Genomic DNA, 17,937 nt, shown 5'->3' with positions numbered 1-17,937 from the left:
AATAGTTGAGGCCCCAGCACTGATCCCTGCGGCACCCCACTAGTTACAGATTGCCATTTTGAAAATGACCCTTTTATCCTGACTTTGTTTTGTTAGTTAGCCAATCCTCTATCCATGCCAGTATATTACCCCCAACACCATGAGTTCTTATCTTGTGCAGTAATCTTTTATGTGGCTCCTTATCGAATGCCTTTTGGAAATCCAAATATACTGCATCCATTGGTTCCCCTTTATCCATCCTGCCCGTTACTTCCTCAAAGGACGTTAATAAATAATCCTACATGATTTCTCCTTCATAAAACCATGTTGACTCTCCATTGTATTATGAGTCTCCAAATGTCCTGCTACTACTTCCTTAATAATGGATTCTAGCATTTTCCTAATGACAGATGTTAGGCTAACTGGTCTATAGTTACCTGCTTTCTGTCTCACTCCCTTCTTAAATAGAGGTGTTACGTTTGAGGTTTTCCCATCCTTCTGAAATGTTAAATAACCCTGAATATTTAGCTCCCAACCTTGGTCACCTTGCAACCACATCTCTGTAATGGCCACAAGATCATACCCATTTGTTTCTATGTGTGCCATCAATTCATCTATCTTGTTACGAATGCTGCGCGCATTCAGATACAGAACCTTTGATTTTGTCTTTTTACCATTCTTTCCTACCCTGGCCCCATTTGCTAGTGCACTCTTATGTTTGTACACTCTGTCCCTTCCTGACACATTGTTTATCATCACCCCTATCACTTTCCTGTACTACTTCCATGTCTTTTCTCTTTATCAACCTAAACTTTGCCCCACCTGAGTCCTCCCCCGCCCCCCCCCCCCCCCTTATTTAGCTTAAAGCCTTCTCTACCGCCCTAGTTATTCGATTTGCCAGAACACTGGTCCCAGCATGGTTCAGGTGAAGCCCATCCCAACGGAACAGCTCCCTCTTTTCCCCAGTACTGATGCCAGTGCCCCATGAACCGAAACCCACTTCTCCCACACCAATCTTTGAGCCAAGCATTCATCTCCCTGATCTGATTTACCCAGCATAGGCACGATGGGCCAAATGTGCTGTACCTACTTTGATACTATGAGCGTTTTACCATGTAACGCACACACTATTCTGCTATAATGGACCTGTGTTTACGCCATCCTGCCCCTTTAAGGCGACAGTCTACTTTCTGTAAGAATACAATCTGAGGTCAGTCAGACTTTGCTCTTTAGTGAAGGAAGTTTGCGGATTGGAAGGTGCATGTAAATGTTTGGTTCCCAGTCGGAAAAACATATGCTTTTTACTCTTTGAAGTGTGACAGACATTGTCAATTTTTTATAAGATGGTTTCTACATTATGCTGATGAAAGGGAAATAGCTATTGGAGTTTAAGCACTCATACATTGTCTGATGTCCACATAATAAACAAACAGATCTGTATATTATGGGTATCATTTTGTGAGCTGAACTGCCATGCACTGTATGAGTGAGATTCTGTGTGCATCTCTCTCAAATTTAATGTTTTCTTTTCAGCTGTCCAAATAATTCCTACAACAATGCAGCCAGCAACCCCTACCACCATTAAAGTCTTCACCGGGACGCCCAAGGCTGCCAAAGTCCCACGTGCTCCACGGATCTCTGGTGAAGACAGAAGTTCACCTGGGAATAGGACGGGTAAGGAGAGATTAGTGTAATGGACAGGTTTTAATTTTGTCCTGATGATCCTTGAGAAATTCACAGTTACTACAGTGGTAAAAGGAACAGAAGTAGGCCATTCAGTTGGATCATGGCTAATCTGTACCTCATCACCATTTAACGCCTTTGATCCAAATCCCTTGATACCCTTACCTAACAAAAATCCATACATCTCAGTGTTTAAAATGTCAATTGACCAGTATCCACGGGCTTTTAGGAGAGCAAATTCCAAATTTTTCACTACCCTGTATGTGAAATAGTGCTTCCTGATTTCACTCCTAAATTCGCTGTAATTTTAAGATTATGTCCCCTCGTTCTTGATTCCCCCACCAGAGGAAATAGTTTCTCTGTATCTACCCTATCGAATCCCTTTTAAATTTTATAGACTTCAATTAGATCACCTCTCAACCTTCTACCTGAATACCAGCCAAGTTTATGCAACCTGTCCTCATAATTTAACCCTTTAATCACTTACAATGGCTTCTCTTTCCACCCCCTACCGTTACTTCTGGTGTCCCCAAGGATCTATCCTTGGCCCCCTTCTATTGCTCATCTACATGTCCCTTGGCGATTATCATCCAAAAACACAGTCTGGTTCCATATGTACGCTAAAGACACCCAGCTCTACCTCCTCACCATCACCTCCCTCGACCCCTCCACTGTCTCTGGTTTGTCATGCTGCTTGTCCGCCATCCAGCACTGAATGAGCAAACATTTCATCCAACTAAATATTGGGACGGCTGAAGCCATTATCTTCGGTCCCCCCCACAAATTCCAATCCCTAGCCACCAACTACAGCCCTCTCCCTGCCCACTTTCTGAGGCTGAACCTGACCGTTTGCAGCCGTGGCATCCTATTTGACCGAGATGAGCTTCCAACCACATATCCGCTCCATCACCAAGAGTGCCTACTTCCACCTCCATAACATCTCCCATCTCCGCCCCGCCTCAGCTTATTGCTGCTTAAATGCTCAGCCATGCCTTTGTTACCTCTAGACTTGACTATTCCAATGCTCTCCTGGCTGGCCTCCCATCTTCCACCCTCCATAAACTTGACCTCATCCAAAACTCTGCTGCCTGTATCCTAACTCACACCAAGTCTCGTTCACCATCACCCCTGTGCTTGCTGACCTACGTTGGCTCCTGGTCCAGGACCACCTCTTTTTTTTTGGTTTTTAAATTCTCATCCTTGTTTATAAATCCCTCCGTGGCCTCGCCCCTCCCTAACTCTGTAACCTCCTCCAGTTCTACACTCCTCCAGTTCTTGCCTCTTGTGCATCCCTGATTTTAATCGCTCCATCATTGGCGACCGTGCCTTCAGCTGCCCAGGCCCTAAGCTCTGGAATTTCCTCCCTAAACATCTCTGCCTCTCTACCTCTCTCTCCTTTAAGATGCTCCTTAAAACCTACCCCTTTGACCAAGCCTGTCCTAATATCTTCTTATGCGGCTTGGTGTCAAATTTTGTTTGATAACGCTCCTGTGAAGCGCCTTGGGATGTTTTACTACGTTAAAGATACTATATAAATGCAAGATGTTGATGTTTTAAGTCTTGATATATTACTAGTGAATCTGTGCTGTTCCCTTTCCAAGGCCAGTCTTCCTCACTTTTGAATTCCAATTCCCTTGAGATAAAGACCAACATTACATTAGCCCTTTTGATTACTTTTTGTACCTGTGAGTTATCTATTTTAAAGGTTCAGTCTTTAAACAAAAAGACTGCGAGGTCTTTTGTTGCAAAGTATAATAGCTTTATTAAGAAGTTATAATAAGTAACATAGATTGTAAAATATAAGAGTACTAATAAGACGTTTGAATATAACCTGGCAAAGTTCATCTCCCCACACAAGGCCTCGAAGTGCACCTTCCAAAGATCCTTGACATTACTTGAGCTGTCCAGTCTCGCTCCGCGAACATTCTAACACATACGATTTTATTTTCAGTTATATATGTTTTTAGACATATTAGCTCTATGTGGGCTGTGTGCTTTCTCTGTCTCCAAGCTATATCTCAGTCTTCAAACATTTGTTCACATTAGTGAACCCCCCCCCACCCCACTTATCAAAACTGATGAGGGTCTGTGCATACAGAGATTCACCGGATAACAAAATGCCTGTCATCGTTGGCCTCCATATGATTAGTTGTTTCTGATTTATCAAGACACTTACCTTTGTCCAAAGCATCCCGCACTCCTACCAAAGTGTGGATAACTCCCTTCACCTATCTTTTGCACATGAGATAAGAATGCCACATAATGCTCATTATATAGAATGTACAGCACAGAAATGGTGTTTATGCTCCATGCGAGCCTCTTCCCTCCCTATTATATCTAACCCTATCAGCATATCCTCCTATTCCTTTCTACCTCATGTTTATCTAGCTTCCCCTTAAATGTATCTGTTATTCGCCTCAACTACTCCTTGTGGTAGTGAGTTCCACACTCTAACCACTCTCTGGGTAAATAAGATTCTCCTGAATTCCCTATTGGATTTATTAGTGACTATCTTATATTTATGGCCCCTAGTTCTGGTCTCCCCTACAAGTGGAAACATCTTCTCCACTTTCACCTATCCAACCCTTTCATAATCTTAAAGACCTCTATCAGGTCACCCCTCAGTCTTCCCTTTTCTAGAGATAAGAGCCCCAGCCTGCTCAATCTTTCCTGATCGGTATAACCTCAGTTCTGGTATCTTCCTAGTGAATATTTTTTTACACCTTCTCCAGTGCCTCTATATCCTTTTCATAATATGGTGACCAGAACTGTTCACAGTACTCCAAGTGGGGCCTAACCAAGTTTCTGTACAAATTTAACATAACATTTCTGCTTTTCAATTCTATCCTTCTAGAAATGAACCCCTGTGCTTGGTTTGCTTTTTTTACAGCCTTATTAACCTGTGTCGCTACTTTTAATGATTTGTCTATCTGTATCCCCCAGATCCCTCTGCTCCTCTACCCCATTTAGACACTCATAATCCAAGCAGTATGTGGCCCCCTTATTCTTCCTACCAAAATGTAATAACTCACGCTTATCTATATTGAAATTTATTTGCCAATTGCACACCTATTCTGCAAGTATATTAATGTCTTCCTGTATTTTGTCGCAGTCCTCCTCCGTATTAAATATACTCCTCCATTTAGTGTCGTCCACTAATTTTGAAATTGTACTTCAGGTTTCACAGTCCAAATCGTTTATTTTTATTCATTCGTGGGATGTGGGCGTTGCTGGCAAGGCCAGCGTTTATTGCCCATCGCCTTAAACCGCTGCAGTTCGTGTGGTGAAGGTTCTCCCAAGGTGCTGTTAAGTAGGGCGTTCCAGGATTTTAACCCAACGATGATGAAGGAACGGCGATATATTTCCAAGTCAAGATGGTGTGTGACTTGGAGGGGAATGTGCATGTGGGTAGTGGTGTTCCCATGCGCCTGCTGCCTTTGTCCTTCTAGGTGGTGGAGGTCGTGGGTTTGGGAGGTGATGTCGAAGAAGCCTTGGCAAGTTGCTGCAGTGCATCTTGTAGATGGTACACACTGCAGCCAGGGTGTGCTGGTGGTGGAGGGAGTGAATGTTTAAGGTGATGGATGGGGTGCCAATCAAGCTGGCTGCTTTGACTGGATGGTGTTCAGCTTCTTGAGTGTTGTTGGAACTGCACTCATCCAAGCAAGTGGACAATATTCCATCACACTCTTGACTTGTGCCTTGTTGTTGGTGGAAAGGTTTTGGGGAGTCAGGTGGTGAGTCACTCGCCACAGAATACCCAGCCTCTGACCTGCTCTTGTAGCCACGGTATTGATGTGGCTGGTCCAGTTAAGTCCGGTCAATGGTGACCCCAGGATTCGATGATGGTAATGCCGTTGAATGTCAAGGGGAGGTGGTTAGACTCTCTCTTGTTGGAGATGGTCATTGCCTGGTACTTGTCTGACGGGAATGTTACTTGCCACTTATCAGCCCAAGCCTGGATGTTGTCCAGATCTTGCTGCATGCGGGCACGGACTGCTTCGTTATCTGAGGGGTTGCGAATGGAACTGAACACTGTGCAATCATCAGCGAACATCCCCACTTCTGACCTTATGATGGAGGGAAGGTCATTCATGAAGCAGTTGAAGATAGTTGGGCCTAGGACACTGCCTTGAGGAACTCCTGCAGCAATATCCTGGGGCTAAGATGATTGGCGTCCAACAACCACTACCATCTTCCTTTGTGCTAGGTATGACTCCAGCCACGAGAGAGTTTTCCCTCTGATTACCATTGACTTCAATTTTACTAGGGATCCTTGATGCCACGCTCGGTCAAATGCTGCCTTGATGTGAAGGGCAGTCACTCTCGCCTCACCTGGAATTCAGCTCTTTTGTTCATGCTTGGACCAAGACTGTAATGAGGTCTGGAGCCGAGCGGTCCTGGCGGAACCCAAACTGAGCATTGGTGAGCAGGTTATTGGTGAGTAAGTGCTGCTTGATAGCGCTGTCAACGACACCTTCCATCACTTTGCTGATGATTGAGAGTAGACTGATGGGGTGATAATTGGCCGGATTGGATTTGTCCTGCTTTTTGTGGACAGGACCTACCTGGGCAATTTTCCACATTGTCGGGTAGATGCCAGTGTTGTAGCTGTACTGGAACAGCTTGGCTAGAGGCGCAGCTAGTTCTGGAGCACAAGTCTTCAGCACTACAGTTGGGATGTTGTCGGGGCCCATACCCTTTGCTGTATCCAGTGCACTCAGCCGTTTCTTGATATCACATGGAGTGAATGGAATTGGCTGAAGATTGCCTTCTGTGATGGTGGATCTCGGGAGGAGGCCGAGATGGATCGTCCACTCGGCACTTCTGGCTGAAGATGGTTGCAAATGCTTCAGCCTTGTCTTCTACACGCACATGCTGGGCTCTGCTATCATCGAGGATGGAGATGCTCACGGTGCCTTCTTCTCCCGTTAGTTGTTTAATTATCCACCACCATTCACGACTGGATGTGGCATGACTGCAGAGCTTTGATCTGATCCATTGTTTGTGGGATCGCTTTGATCTGCCAATAGCATGCTGCTTCCTCTGTTTAGCATGCACGTAGTCCTGTGTTGCAGCTTCACCAGGTTGGCACCTTATTTTTAGGTACGCCTGGTGCTGCTGCTGGTCCTGAGCCGTGTAAATGGTGAGTAACAGTGGTCCCAGCACTTCCCACCTTTTGCCAGTCTGAGTAACTACCTTTAACACCTACTGTCTTGTTTTGTAGCCTGCTTGCTATCCATTCTGCTACTTGTCCTCTGACTGTACATGCTCTGTCCTTAGTCATTACTCAAAAGGCCTCTTTTCACAAGGTAACTGTAACTTTAACAGTCTGTTGATGCTTAATAACAGAACAGAAAGCTTTGTTCACAGGAAAAATTAACATAACACCTTTCCCTGACCAGGTTAGCAATATTATATAGAAAGCTTGTATAATATAGAATGGTTACATAGAAGGAGGCCATTCAGCCTCTCAAACACATGCTGGCTCTTTGTAAGAGCAATCCTGTTAATCCCATTCCACTGCTCTTTCCCCTTAGCCCTGCAAATTTTTTCCCTTCAGATATTTATCCAATTCTTTTTTGAAAGCCACAATTGAATCTGATTCCACCACCCTTTCAGGCAGCGCATTACTCGCTGTGTAAAAATGTTTTTCCTCATGTCGCCCTTGATTCTTTTGCCAATCACCTTAAATCTGTGTCCTCTGGTTCTCGACCCTTCCACCAATGGGAACAGTTTCTCTTTATTTATCTAAACCCTTCATGATTTTGAACAATTCTATCAAGTCTCCTCTTAACCTTCTCTGCTTTAAGGAGAACAACCCCAACTTCTCCAGTCTATCCACGTAACTGAAGACCCTCATCATGGGAACCATTCTAGTAAATCTTTTCTGTACCTTCTCTAAGGCCTTCACATCCTTCCTAAAGTGCGGTGCCCAGAACGGGACACAATACTCCAGCTGTGGCTGAATCAGTGTTTTATATAGGTTCACCATAACTTCCTTGCTTTTGTACTCTATGCCTCTATTTATAAAGCTCAGGATCCTGTATACTTTTTTAACCACTTTCTCAACCTGCCCTGCCACCTTCAAAGATTTGTGCACATATACCCCCAGGTCTCTCTGTTCCTGCACCCCCTTTGGAATTGTACCATTTAGATTATATTGGTTCTCCTCATTCTTCCTGCCAAAATTTGCACTTCTCTGTGTTAAATTTTACCTGCCACGTGTCCGTCCATTCCATCAGCCTGTCTATGTCCTCTTGAAGTCTATTACTATCCTCCTCACTGTTTACTACACTCCCAAGTTTTGTGTGATCTGCATATTTTGAAATTGTGCCCTGTACATCCAAGTCATTAATATATATCAAAAAAATCAGTGATCCTAGTAACGTCCTCTGGGGAACACCACTGTACACCTCCCTCCTGTCCAAAATACAACTGTTCACCACTAATCTCTGTTTCCTGTCACTTAGCCAATTTCGTATCCATTCTGCCACTGCCCCTTTTATTCAATGGCCTTCAATTTTGCTGACATCCTATTATGTGGCACTTTATCAAACGCCTTTTGAAAGTCCATAGACACATCAACCACAATGCCCTAATCAACCCTCTCTGTTACCTTATCAGAAAACTCAATCAAGCTAGTTAAACGCAATATGCTTTAACAAATGCTTTTCTTGCAGCAACTGTGCACTAGCTTTTCGTGATTTGTGTACCTGGGCACCTAAATCCTCCTCTCACCATTAAGAAAATGTTCTGATATTTCTTTCCCAGATCCTCACACTCCCTAACATTGAACTCCATCTGGCACAGTTTTGCCCAATCATTTAGTCTGTCTATATCCCGTTGCAACATCCTGCTCCCAACTAACAACATATTGTGCCTCCTAACTTAGTGTCATCTGCAAACTTGGATATGCAACTCTCTCTTTCTTCATCCAAGCCATTAACATATATGATGAAAAGGTGGGGCCCCACTTTTCACGTCCCGCCAATCTGAGAACAAACCCTTTATCCCTAACCTCTGTCTCCTACTTCCCAATCAATTACTGATTCATGTCACCTGCTTACCTCCAATTCCATGTGCTCTCATTTTTGCAAATCTAATGTGACTAACTGACACACCAATTTGTGAAGATGCTAGATGATGAAACTCAGGAATGTCCACCTAGGGGTAACATGCAGCCCCTGTAGCCTGGCAATCCAACCCTCGATGCCTGGGCAACCTTGAGCTTGTATTATTATTTGTTTGTCTGCCCTGTTTAAATTTCTTGGGCCTGGAGTTTTGAAAAGGGGCTGTTCCCAGTGATGCCTCAATGGTGAATAAATTCTAAATCAGACTACGAAGATCTGTTAGTGACAAAAGGAGCATGGGGTATTTGCAAATTTATAGGAGCGTGGATTTAAACTTTACACAGGGTCTACCGAGGTTCCACAGTACACATCCATGTGGCCCACAGAGACAATAGCTTGGGGTTCCCCCCCCACCCCCGCCTTATCCTCAAGGTATATCTCAGTAGTTTAGGGCCGGGGGTAAATGATTGCTTATGAATGAAGCTGAGCTGCACCAGCAGAGAATTTTGAAGAGGATGCTAACTTTGAATATTGTTTTGTTTTCTCCCCTGACCCTTTGCTGAAGGAGCTGACTCTTTTTGGCTGTTACCTAGCCCATGTGGCCGTGCTTTACTTGTGGCCTAAGGAGTGGTTGTTGAGAGTCTATCCTGCCCCTGGGGGTGGGTGGAGGAGCAGAGAGCCTAGTCCTATTCTTATCAAACACGCATGTGCACGAGCCAACTGCAGCAGAGATCACTGGATAGTGATTGGCAGAGTAACCTTGGTTTATCTATTTCCTCTCCCTAATCCAAGGGTGCTATGGCCAATTGTAGTACCCTGGTTGTGAGCCAGCCAAGAGTAATAACTTAAGACAGACTGGTAATCGAACCTTGGACCTTCTGGTCAGTGCGACTCAGGATATATTTACCCAAATGTTGGAAAAGTTCAATTTCAAAAGAGTTTTAAAAAAGAAAATCCTCTTGAGTCTGATGTGACAGTGGATTAGCCTGTAAGTTGTTCTTGTGTTCAACAGTCAGCTGCTTCCTTGGAGAGAGAATCACCTTGGGTTTCTCTTACAAACCCGTGGTGGCTATTTCAAGAGTCATGATGTGGAGGTGCCGGTGATGGACTGGGGTGGACAAATGTAAGGAATCTTACAACACCAGGTTATAGTCCAACAAATCTATTTTAAAATCACAATTAACATCCTGTTAATTAAAATCAGGTGACGAAGGGGATAATCTCCGAAAGCTTGTGATTTTAAAATAAATTTGTTGGACTATAACCTGGTGTTGTAAGATTCCTTACATATTTCAAGAGTGGCATTAGCAGAGGACTGGCAACTTCTCCCATCAATTTCTCACCCTCCCTCCACCCATTTCAAAAAAAGTCCATGGGTATTACGTAAACGGTTAATTCATTATGGACAAATGATTCATCCTAATAATACATGGCAAGAAATTTGCAATGTGTGTGAAAGACCCCGTGGCACTGCTTCAAAGTAGAGTAGGGGAGTTCTCTCAGGGGAGTCCTGCCCAATATTTATTCCTCAACCAACATCACTAAAACAGATTATCTGGTTATCATCACATTGTTGTTTGTGGGATCTTGCTGTGTGCAAATTGGCTGCCAAGTTTCCAATATTGCAACAATGATTACACTTCAAAAGTACTTAATTGGCAGTAAAGCGCTTTGGGACATCATGAGGTGGTGAAAGGTGTTGTATGAATGAGAGTCTTTTTTCTTTAATTGAAAAAGAGCATGGGGCTTTCTTGGTGCAGTGGCTGACACTCATCTCCCCAACATTACCAAAAATAGATTAACGGGTCATTCGTTTCATTGTTTATGGGATGTTGTGCAAAACAGCTGCCGTATTTGCTTACGTAATAGCGATTGCAGCTCAGAAGTAATTCTTTATATGTGAATTGCTTTGGGTTGTCATGAGATTTACAAAATGCATGTAGTATAGTGTTTGTGGTATTTGACTAGCAGCCCAGAAGTAGAGAGTTCAAATCCCTCCGTAGCAATTTGTGAAATTGAAATCAATAAATTTGGTAATTTATGGGCCAGCACCAGATCAAATAACCACAAAAAACTGCTGGATTAATGTCCTCCAGGGAAGGGAACTTGGAGTGTGCATAACTCCAATCCACATTACATGGTTGACCCTTGATGCCCTCAGGATGTTAATTGTCCACATTCAAAGAACGTGTGTGTATATATATATATATATATATATATATATATACACGCACTAAGATTTCTACTGTGTATATAGCACTGGTGCAGAAAAGTGTGTGAAAACGAGTTGTATGCTGTCTGTGCCTCCAGGTAATAATGGGCAGATTCAACTCTGGCAGTTCCTCCTGGAGCTTCTGACAGACAAAGACGCACGAGACTGCATTTCATGGGTTGGCGACGAAGGAGAGTTCAAACTGAATCAGCCAGAGTTGGTAGCTCAGAAGTGGGGTCAACGAAAAAACAAGCCTACCATGAACTATGAGAAACTGAGCCGGGCACTTAGGTAAGTGAACCGAGCTGTACCGTTGGAAAGCTACATCGCCCCACTATTATTTATAATTCAGTTGTACAGGCAATTCTGACAGATGGGATTGTGTGCTTTCAGATGGTTTAACAATAGTATGGTGTAGCCATAAGTTAGTGACAGTCTAAGGTTCACTGAGGTGCCACTGTTTCCTAGTTGTGGCTGGTATATTATGCCCAATACAAGTGCGGTCCAAAATATGATCTCTATCTACTTTTTATGCTCTCCTCTTTGCCAACTTGTGGTTTTACTGTCACCATCCAGTACCTTGTCCAAGTGGCAATTCTTCACACATGAGCCCAGACAGTGAATGGCTATTCAAGCATTATAGCCAAACTTGATCCTGTCCCTAGATGACATCCACACACCTCCTTTCCAGCAGGGATCTTTGGATTTAGAGCGCAACCCCACCTCTTCCCCGCCCCCATCCAAGGGTATTGAGGCTTGTTGGAACAGTGTGGCTACTGTCACAACTGAGAACAGCTCACCCAACCCAGAAGCTTCCTTTTACCATCTGAAGGAGTCCGTAAATATGTATTTTTTTAAAGCTGAAAGGGGGGAGAAACCGTTTCATCTTTGTCCATGGACCATTTCCTGGCCAATTTGTCCAAGATTTATCACTGTCCCTCATCCCCCTCTTCCCTCCCCCAATACTTTTACTGTTGTGCTTCTCTGGTGAGTTGTTCTGTTCTTCGTTTGGATCATTCTTCTTTCTCAATTGCTGTCTCTCTGTTCTTCCCCCAAGGTTTACTTATATGACCCTTGCAGCTCCCTTTTGATGGATGATGCTCTTGATTGTGTCCATTGATAAATTTTATTTGGTCCTACTTCACAAAATAGATCTGGATGACAAACACCACTCTGCTCATCAGTCTAGGAAGAGAACATAAGAAATAGGGACAGGAGTAGGCCATATGGCCCCTCGAGCCTGCTCCGCCATTCAATAAGATCATGGCTGACCTTCAACCTCAACTCAACTTTCCCGCCCGATCCCCATATCCCTTGATTCCCCTAGAGTCCAAAAATCTATCCACCTCAGCCTTGTATATACTTAACGACTGAGCATCCGCAGCCCTCTGGGGTAGAGAATTCCAAATATTCACGACCTTCTGAGTCAAAAAATTCTTCTTCATCTCAGTCCTAAATGGCCGACCCCTTATCCTGAGACTATGCCCCCTAGTTCTAGACTCTCCAACCAGGGGAAACAGCCTCTCAGCATCTACCTTGTCAAGCCATCTAAGAATTTTAAACATTTCAATGAGATCACCTCTCGTTCTTCTGAACTCCAGAGAGTATAGGCCCATTCTACTCAATCTCTCCTTATAGGACAACCCTCTCGCCCCAGAAATTAATCTAGTGAACCTTTGCACCGCCTCCAAGGCAAGTATCTCCTTCCTTAGTTAAGATGACCAAAACTGTGTACACATGTATGGTCTCGTTAAAGCCCTCTACAATTGTACAAAGACTTCCTTACTCTTGTATTCCAGCCCCCTTGCAATAAAGGCCAACATACCATTTGCCTTCCTAATTGCTTGCTGTACTTGCTTGTTAACTTTGTGTTTCGTGTACAAGGACACCCAAATCCCTCTTTTTTTTAAAAATTCAGTTTTTCTATTTTTCCTACCAAAGTGAATAACCTCACAGTTCCCCGCATTATACTCCATCTGCCACCTTCTTGCCCACTCACTTAACCTGTCTATATCCCTTTGCAGACTCTTTGTGGCCTCCTCACAGCTTACTTTCCCACCTAGCTTTGTGTTGTCAGCAAACTTGGATACGTTACACTTGGTCCCTTCATCTAAGTCATTAATATAGATTTTAAATAGCTGAGGCCCAAGCACTGATCTTTGCGGCACCCCACTAGTTACAATTTGCCCACCTGAAAATGACCCGTTTATTCCTATTCTCTGTTTTCTGTCCGTTAACCAATCCTCAATCCAAGCCAATATATTACCTCCAACCCCATGAGCCCTTATGTAACAACCATTTATGTGGCACTTTATCAAATGCCTTTTGAAAATCCAAATATACACATCCACTAGTTCCCCTTTATGTATCCTGCTAGTTACATCCTCAAAAAGTCTAATAGATTTGTTAAATACTATTTCCCTTTCATAAAACCATGCTGACTCTGCCAAATCATATTATGATGTTTTAAGTGCCCTGTTACCACTTCCTTAATAATGGATTCCAGCATTTTTCCGATGACCAATGTCAGGCTAACTGGCTTGCAGTTTTCTCTGTCCCTCCTTTCTTGAATAGCGGTGTTACATTTGCTACCTTCCAATCCATTGGGGCAGCTCTAGAATCTAAGGAATTTTAGAAGAGCACAACCAATACAGCCACTATTTCTGCAGCCACCTCTTTTAGAACCGTGGGATATAGGCCATCAGGTCCACAGGATTTGTCGGCTTTTAATCCCATTAATTTCTCTCCCAATCCTCATCTAATACTCTTCTTGTCAACATTCTTAACTTCTTTAGTTAGCCACGGATGGATCACTTTTCTCATGGAGTTTTTATTTCTCAATGGAATGTATGTATGAAAGACGTTCGATTAAAATGCCGCATGGTAGGCTTATCAAGATTGTGGCCCATGGAATAAAGGGGGCAGTAGCAACATGGATACAGAATTGGCTACGGGACAGGAAACAGAGAGTAGTGGTAAACGGTTGTTTTTTGAACTGGAGGGAGGTGTACAATTGTGTTCCCCAGGGGTCAGTGCTGGGACCACTGCTTTTCTTGATATGTATTAATGCCTTGGACTTGAGTGGACAGGGCACAATTTCAAAATTTGCAGATGACACAAAACTTGGAAGAGTAGTGAACAGTGTGGAGGATAGACTTCAAGAAGATATAGACAGGTGGTGGGGCATGGGTGGACACGTGGCAGATGAAATTTAACGCAGAAAAATGTGAAGTGAAACATTTTGGTAGGAAGACCGAGGAGAGGCAACGTAAATTAGAGGGCACAATTCTAAAAGGGGTACAGGAACAGAGAGATCTGAGGTATATGTGAACAAATCGTTGAAGGTGACAGGGCAGGTTGAGAAAGTAGTTAAAAAGGCATACGGGATCCTGGGCTTTATAAATAGAGGCATAGAGTACAAAAGTATGGAAGTCATAATGAACCCTTATAAAACATTGGTTCGGCCATAACTGGAGTATTGTGTCCAGTTCTGGGCACCGCACTTCAGGAAAGATATGAAGGCCTTAGAGAGGGTGCAGAAGAGATTTACTAGAATGATTCCAGGGATGAGGGACTTTAGTTATGTGGATAGACTGGAGAAGCTGGGGTTGTTCACCTTGGAACAGAGACGGTTGCGAGGAGATTTAATAGAAGTATTCAAAATCATAAAGGGTCCAGACAGAGTAGATAGAGAGAAACTGTTCCCATTGGCAGAAGGGTCAAGAACCAGAGGACAGGTGATTGGCAAAAGAACCAAAGGTAACATGAGGAAAACTTTTTTACACAGTGACTGGTTAGGATCTGAAATGCACTGCCCGAAGGGGCGGTGGAGGCAGATTCAATCATGGCCTTAAAAAGGGAACTGGATAAATACTTGAAAGCAAAAAATTTGCAGGCCTACAGAGATAGGGCAGGGTAGTGGGACTAGCTGGATTGCTCTTGCATAGAGCCGGTGCGGACTCGATGGGCCGAATGGCCTCCTTCCGTGCTGTAACCTTTCTATGATTCTATGTTCGTTGATAATTTTGAAATATTTCTTTAGATGCCTATCATACCTTTTAATCTAATTTCCCAATCTCCCTTAGCCAACTTGCCCCTTATACCTATGTAATTGGCTTTATTTAAGTTTAAGACTGGTTTCGGACTGAAGTATGTCAAAATTTCACGTTGAGTTCAAGAGTATCATATTATGATCACTCTTCCCCAGAGGATCCTTTACTATGAGATTACTAATTAACCCTGTCTCATTACTCAAGACAAGATCTAAATTAGCCTGTTCCCTGGTTGGTTCCGCGACACATTGTTCTAGCAAACTGTCTCAAATGTATTCCAAGAACTCATCCTCCAAACTACCTTTGCCAATTTGATTTGCCCAGACTATATGAAGATTAAAGTCCCCCACGATTATCACATTACCTTTGTTACAAGCTCCTATTATTTCTTGATTAATGCTCTGGCCAACAGTATAGCTATTGTTAGGGGGCCTATAAACAACTCCCACCAGTGCTTTTTGCCCCTTGTTATTTCTTATGTCATCCCTTTATTATCAGGGCTCCACCCCCTCCTTTTCCATTTTGTCTATTGTTTTGAAACATCAAGTACCCTAGAATATTTAATTCCCAACCTTGGTCACCTTGCAACCACATCTCTGTAATGACTACTAGTTCAAACCCATTTATCTCTATTTGTGCCAATAATTCGTCTATCTTGTTATGAATGCTTTGTGCATTCAGATAAAGTGCATTTAATTTTTTACCATTTTTCCCTGCTTTGACCTTATTCGCTGATGCACTATTACCATTAAACTCTCTGTCCCTTCCTGTCACCCTCTGCTTATCTTTACCAAAATCGCTACACTGCTCTGTTGCCTTGACTTTCCCCTTTAGATTTCTAATTTTCCCCTCACCTGATCCCTCCCTCCCTCTCTTTCTCTTCCCCCCCCCCCCCCCCCCCCACCTTTTTATTTTAAAGCCCTATCTACTGCCCTAGTTGTTCAAAACCCCTGTCTCCCACACCACTCTTTGAGCCATGCATTTAATTCTCCAATCTGTTTGACCATATGCCAATTTGCGTGTGGCTCAGGTAATAATCCAGAGATTATTCCCTTTGAGGTTTAGATCCTAGCTCCTCAAACTCCCTTAGGTAGAAATAGGAATGAGGTTCTGCTAAGTCGTTGGTTCCTACGTGGACCCACGACAACAGGATCCTCCCCCTCATGCTCCAAGTTCTTTTCCAGCTGCGATGAGATATCTTTAACCCTGGCACCGGGCAGGCAACACAGCCTTTGGGACTCTGTCGCGACTGCAGAGAACAGTGTCTATACCCCTGACTTTACTATCCCTCACCACTACCACATTCCTTTTTACTTCCCCCATTTGAATGGTCCCCTGTACCATGGTGCTGTGCTCAGATGCCCATCCTCTCTGCAGCCCTTGCTCTCATCCATACAGGTAGCAAGTATTGGTGCATTGCAATTTCTGCAGCTCTGACTCCAGCTCAACAACTTTGAGCCGCAGTTCCTCAAGTTGCAGACACTTACTGCAAATGTGGTTGCTTGGGACCTCGCTGTTCTCCACAAACTCCCACGTACTGCAGTTACAGCACACCACCTGCCCTGCCATCTCTATCTAACCTTGTTTTATTTATTTAATTATTTAACATTTAATAAAAATTATCAACTGAATATAATTAGTTTATCTAAGTTATTAATTTAATGAAGTAATAGCAAATTATAGTTTCTCAGCTGATTGGTTGAATATTACTGTTTTTTTTGCTCCCTAACTTAGGACAGAGGTTTAAACAGTCACCTACCTGGCGTCCTGTGACGCCACTCTTTGATTTTTTTTGTTTAGCTCCCGCCTCCTTTTTAGGGGCCTCGCTCCCCTCTCCCGCCTCCAGTTAAAGCATTCAATTGTTAAATGATTCCAAGGTTTCTGCCTCCATTACCCTGCACAGAAGTCCAGTCCACTTGCCCATCTTTTTGTGTGAAGATCATCGTGACGTCAGTGCTAAAGTTGCCTTTTTGCTTGTGACCCTTTGTCCCATGCTGTCCGTTTCATTTGTTGTCTTCTCGATTTTCTTTTCTATACCATTTGCTATCTTCAATATTTGCTTGAATATAGTTCCACTTCATTCTCTGGTAGCTCATTCTTTCACTCATTAGCTTTAACCCTCCAGTGAGCTCTAGGTATGTAAATAGTCGCTATGTTTTGAGAGATTCTAGTCACACTTCAGTTGTCAAGTATGCAAATTTCTGAGTCAGTGGGTGAGAAAGGAAACCAATCTGAGGGGAAAAATGATTATTCCCAATAGAGAAACTTCCCACCAACAGAAAATAGTTTTTAATCTACTTTGTCACACTTATAAAATGCCCTTCATGCCACTTTTATATTAGGCTTAGAGCATTGTACCTCACTGTATTCTGCTGTCTGTTGCAGCTGTGTTCTAAGCTGCTCTTTCTCTTTTAGGCCACAAGTCTAATTCCTGTAAGTAACATTTTCTGAGGTCAGAATTTAATTGCTATTTGGTGAGGGAAGTTTGCAAAGTGAAAGTTCTTGTAAATTTCTGGCTCCGGGTCAAAAAAAAAGAGCCTGGAATGACTGCTGTCCTTTTTTTATATATATACTTTTGATGAAACCTGCATATGGACGATTGTCAAATCTTGCTGGGTTCTATGTCCTGTTTCCTGTTTGTGGCTTTCTGTTCTTTTTCTATACTTGTTAAAGTTAGGTGGTACAACCATATACGGAAGGGGGAGAGAAGTGCTCATGTCTTCTCAACAATGATTGTATCCAGACTGTGTTTCTACTTAATATGAGCTATAAGAAAAGGACATGCTTACATACCAGTGAAAGGTGAGAGGAAGGGAAAGAGGGTAAAGGATCACTTCATAATGAACAGAGAGGAGAAAGAAAATGGTTGTTGGGGAGATGGAAGTAGAGAGAAAGGGACTGCGATTTAACATTATTGGAGGAGTAGTTCAGTTTTAGAGTA

At 43.2% G+C, this 17,937-nt stretch overlaps 1 protein-coding gene across 3 annotated transcripts in view; it reads left to right on the top strand.

The window, feature by feature from the left end:
* Positions 1-17,937, top strand: part of gabpa (GA binding protein transcription factor subunit alpha) — a 53,566-nt gene that overhangs the window by 34,344 nt on the left and 1,285 nt on the right. For all 3 annotated transcript variants that reach the window (XM_067993357.1, XM_067993355.1, XM_067993356.1), the window contains 2 exons: positions 1,513-1,653; positions 11,043-11,235. In XM_067993357.1, the coding sequence (XP_067849458.1) occupies positions 1,513-1,653; positions 11,043-11,235 (334 nt within the window). The remainder of the gene's footprint in view (positions 1-1,512; positions 1,654-11,042; positions 11,236-17,937) is intronic.

This window comes from Heptranchias perlo, chromosome 11, assembly GCF_035084215.1.
Source record: "Heptranchias perlo isolate sHepPer1 chromosome 11, sHepPer1.hap1, whole genome shotgun sequence".
In the NCBI taxonomy this organism is placed as follows: Eukaryota; Metazoa; Chordata; class Chondrichthyes; order Hexanchiformes; family Hexanchidae; genus Heptranchias; species Heptranchias perlo.
The sequence above is the reverse complement of the archived record's forward strand: the minus strand, read 5'-3'. Positions and strand labels throughout refer to the sequence as shown.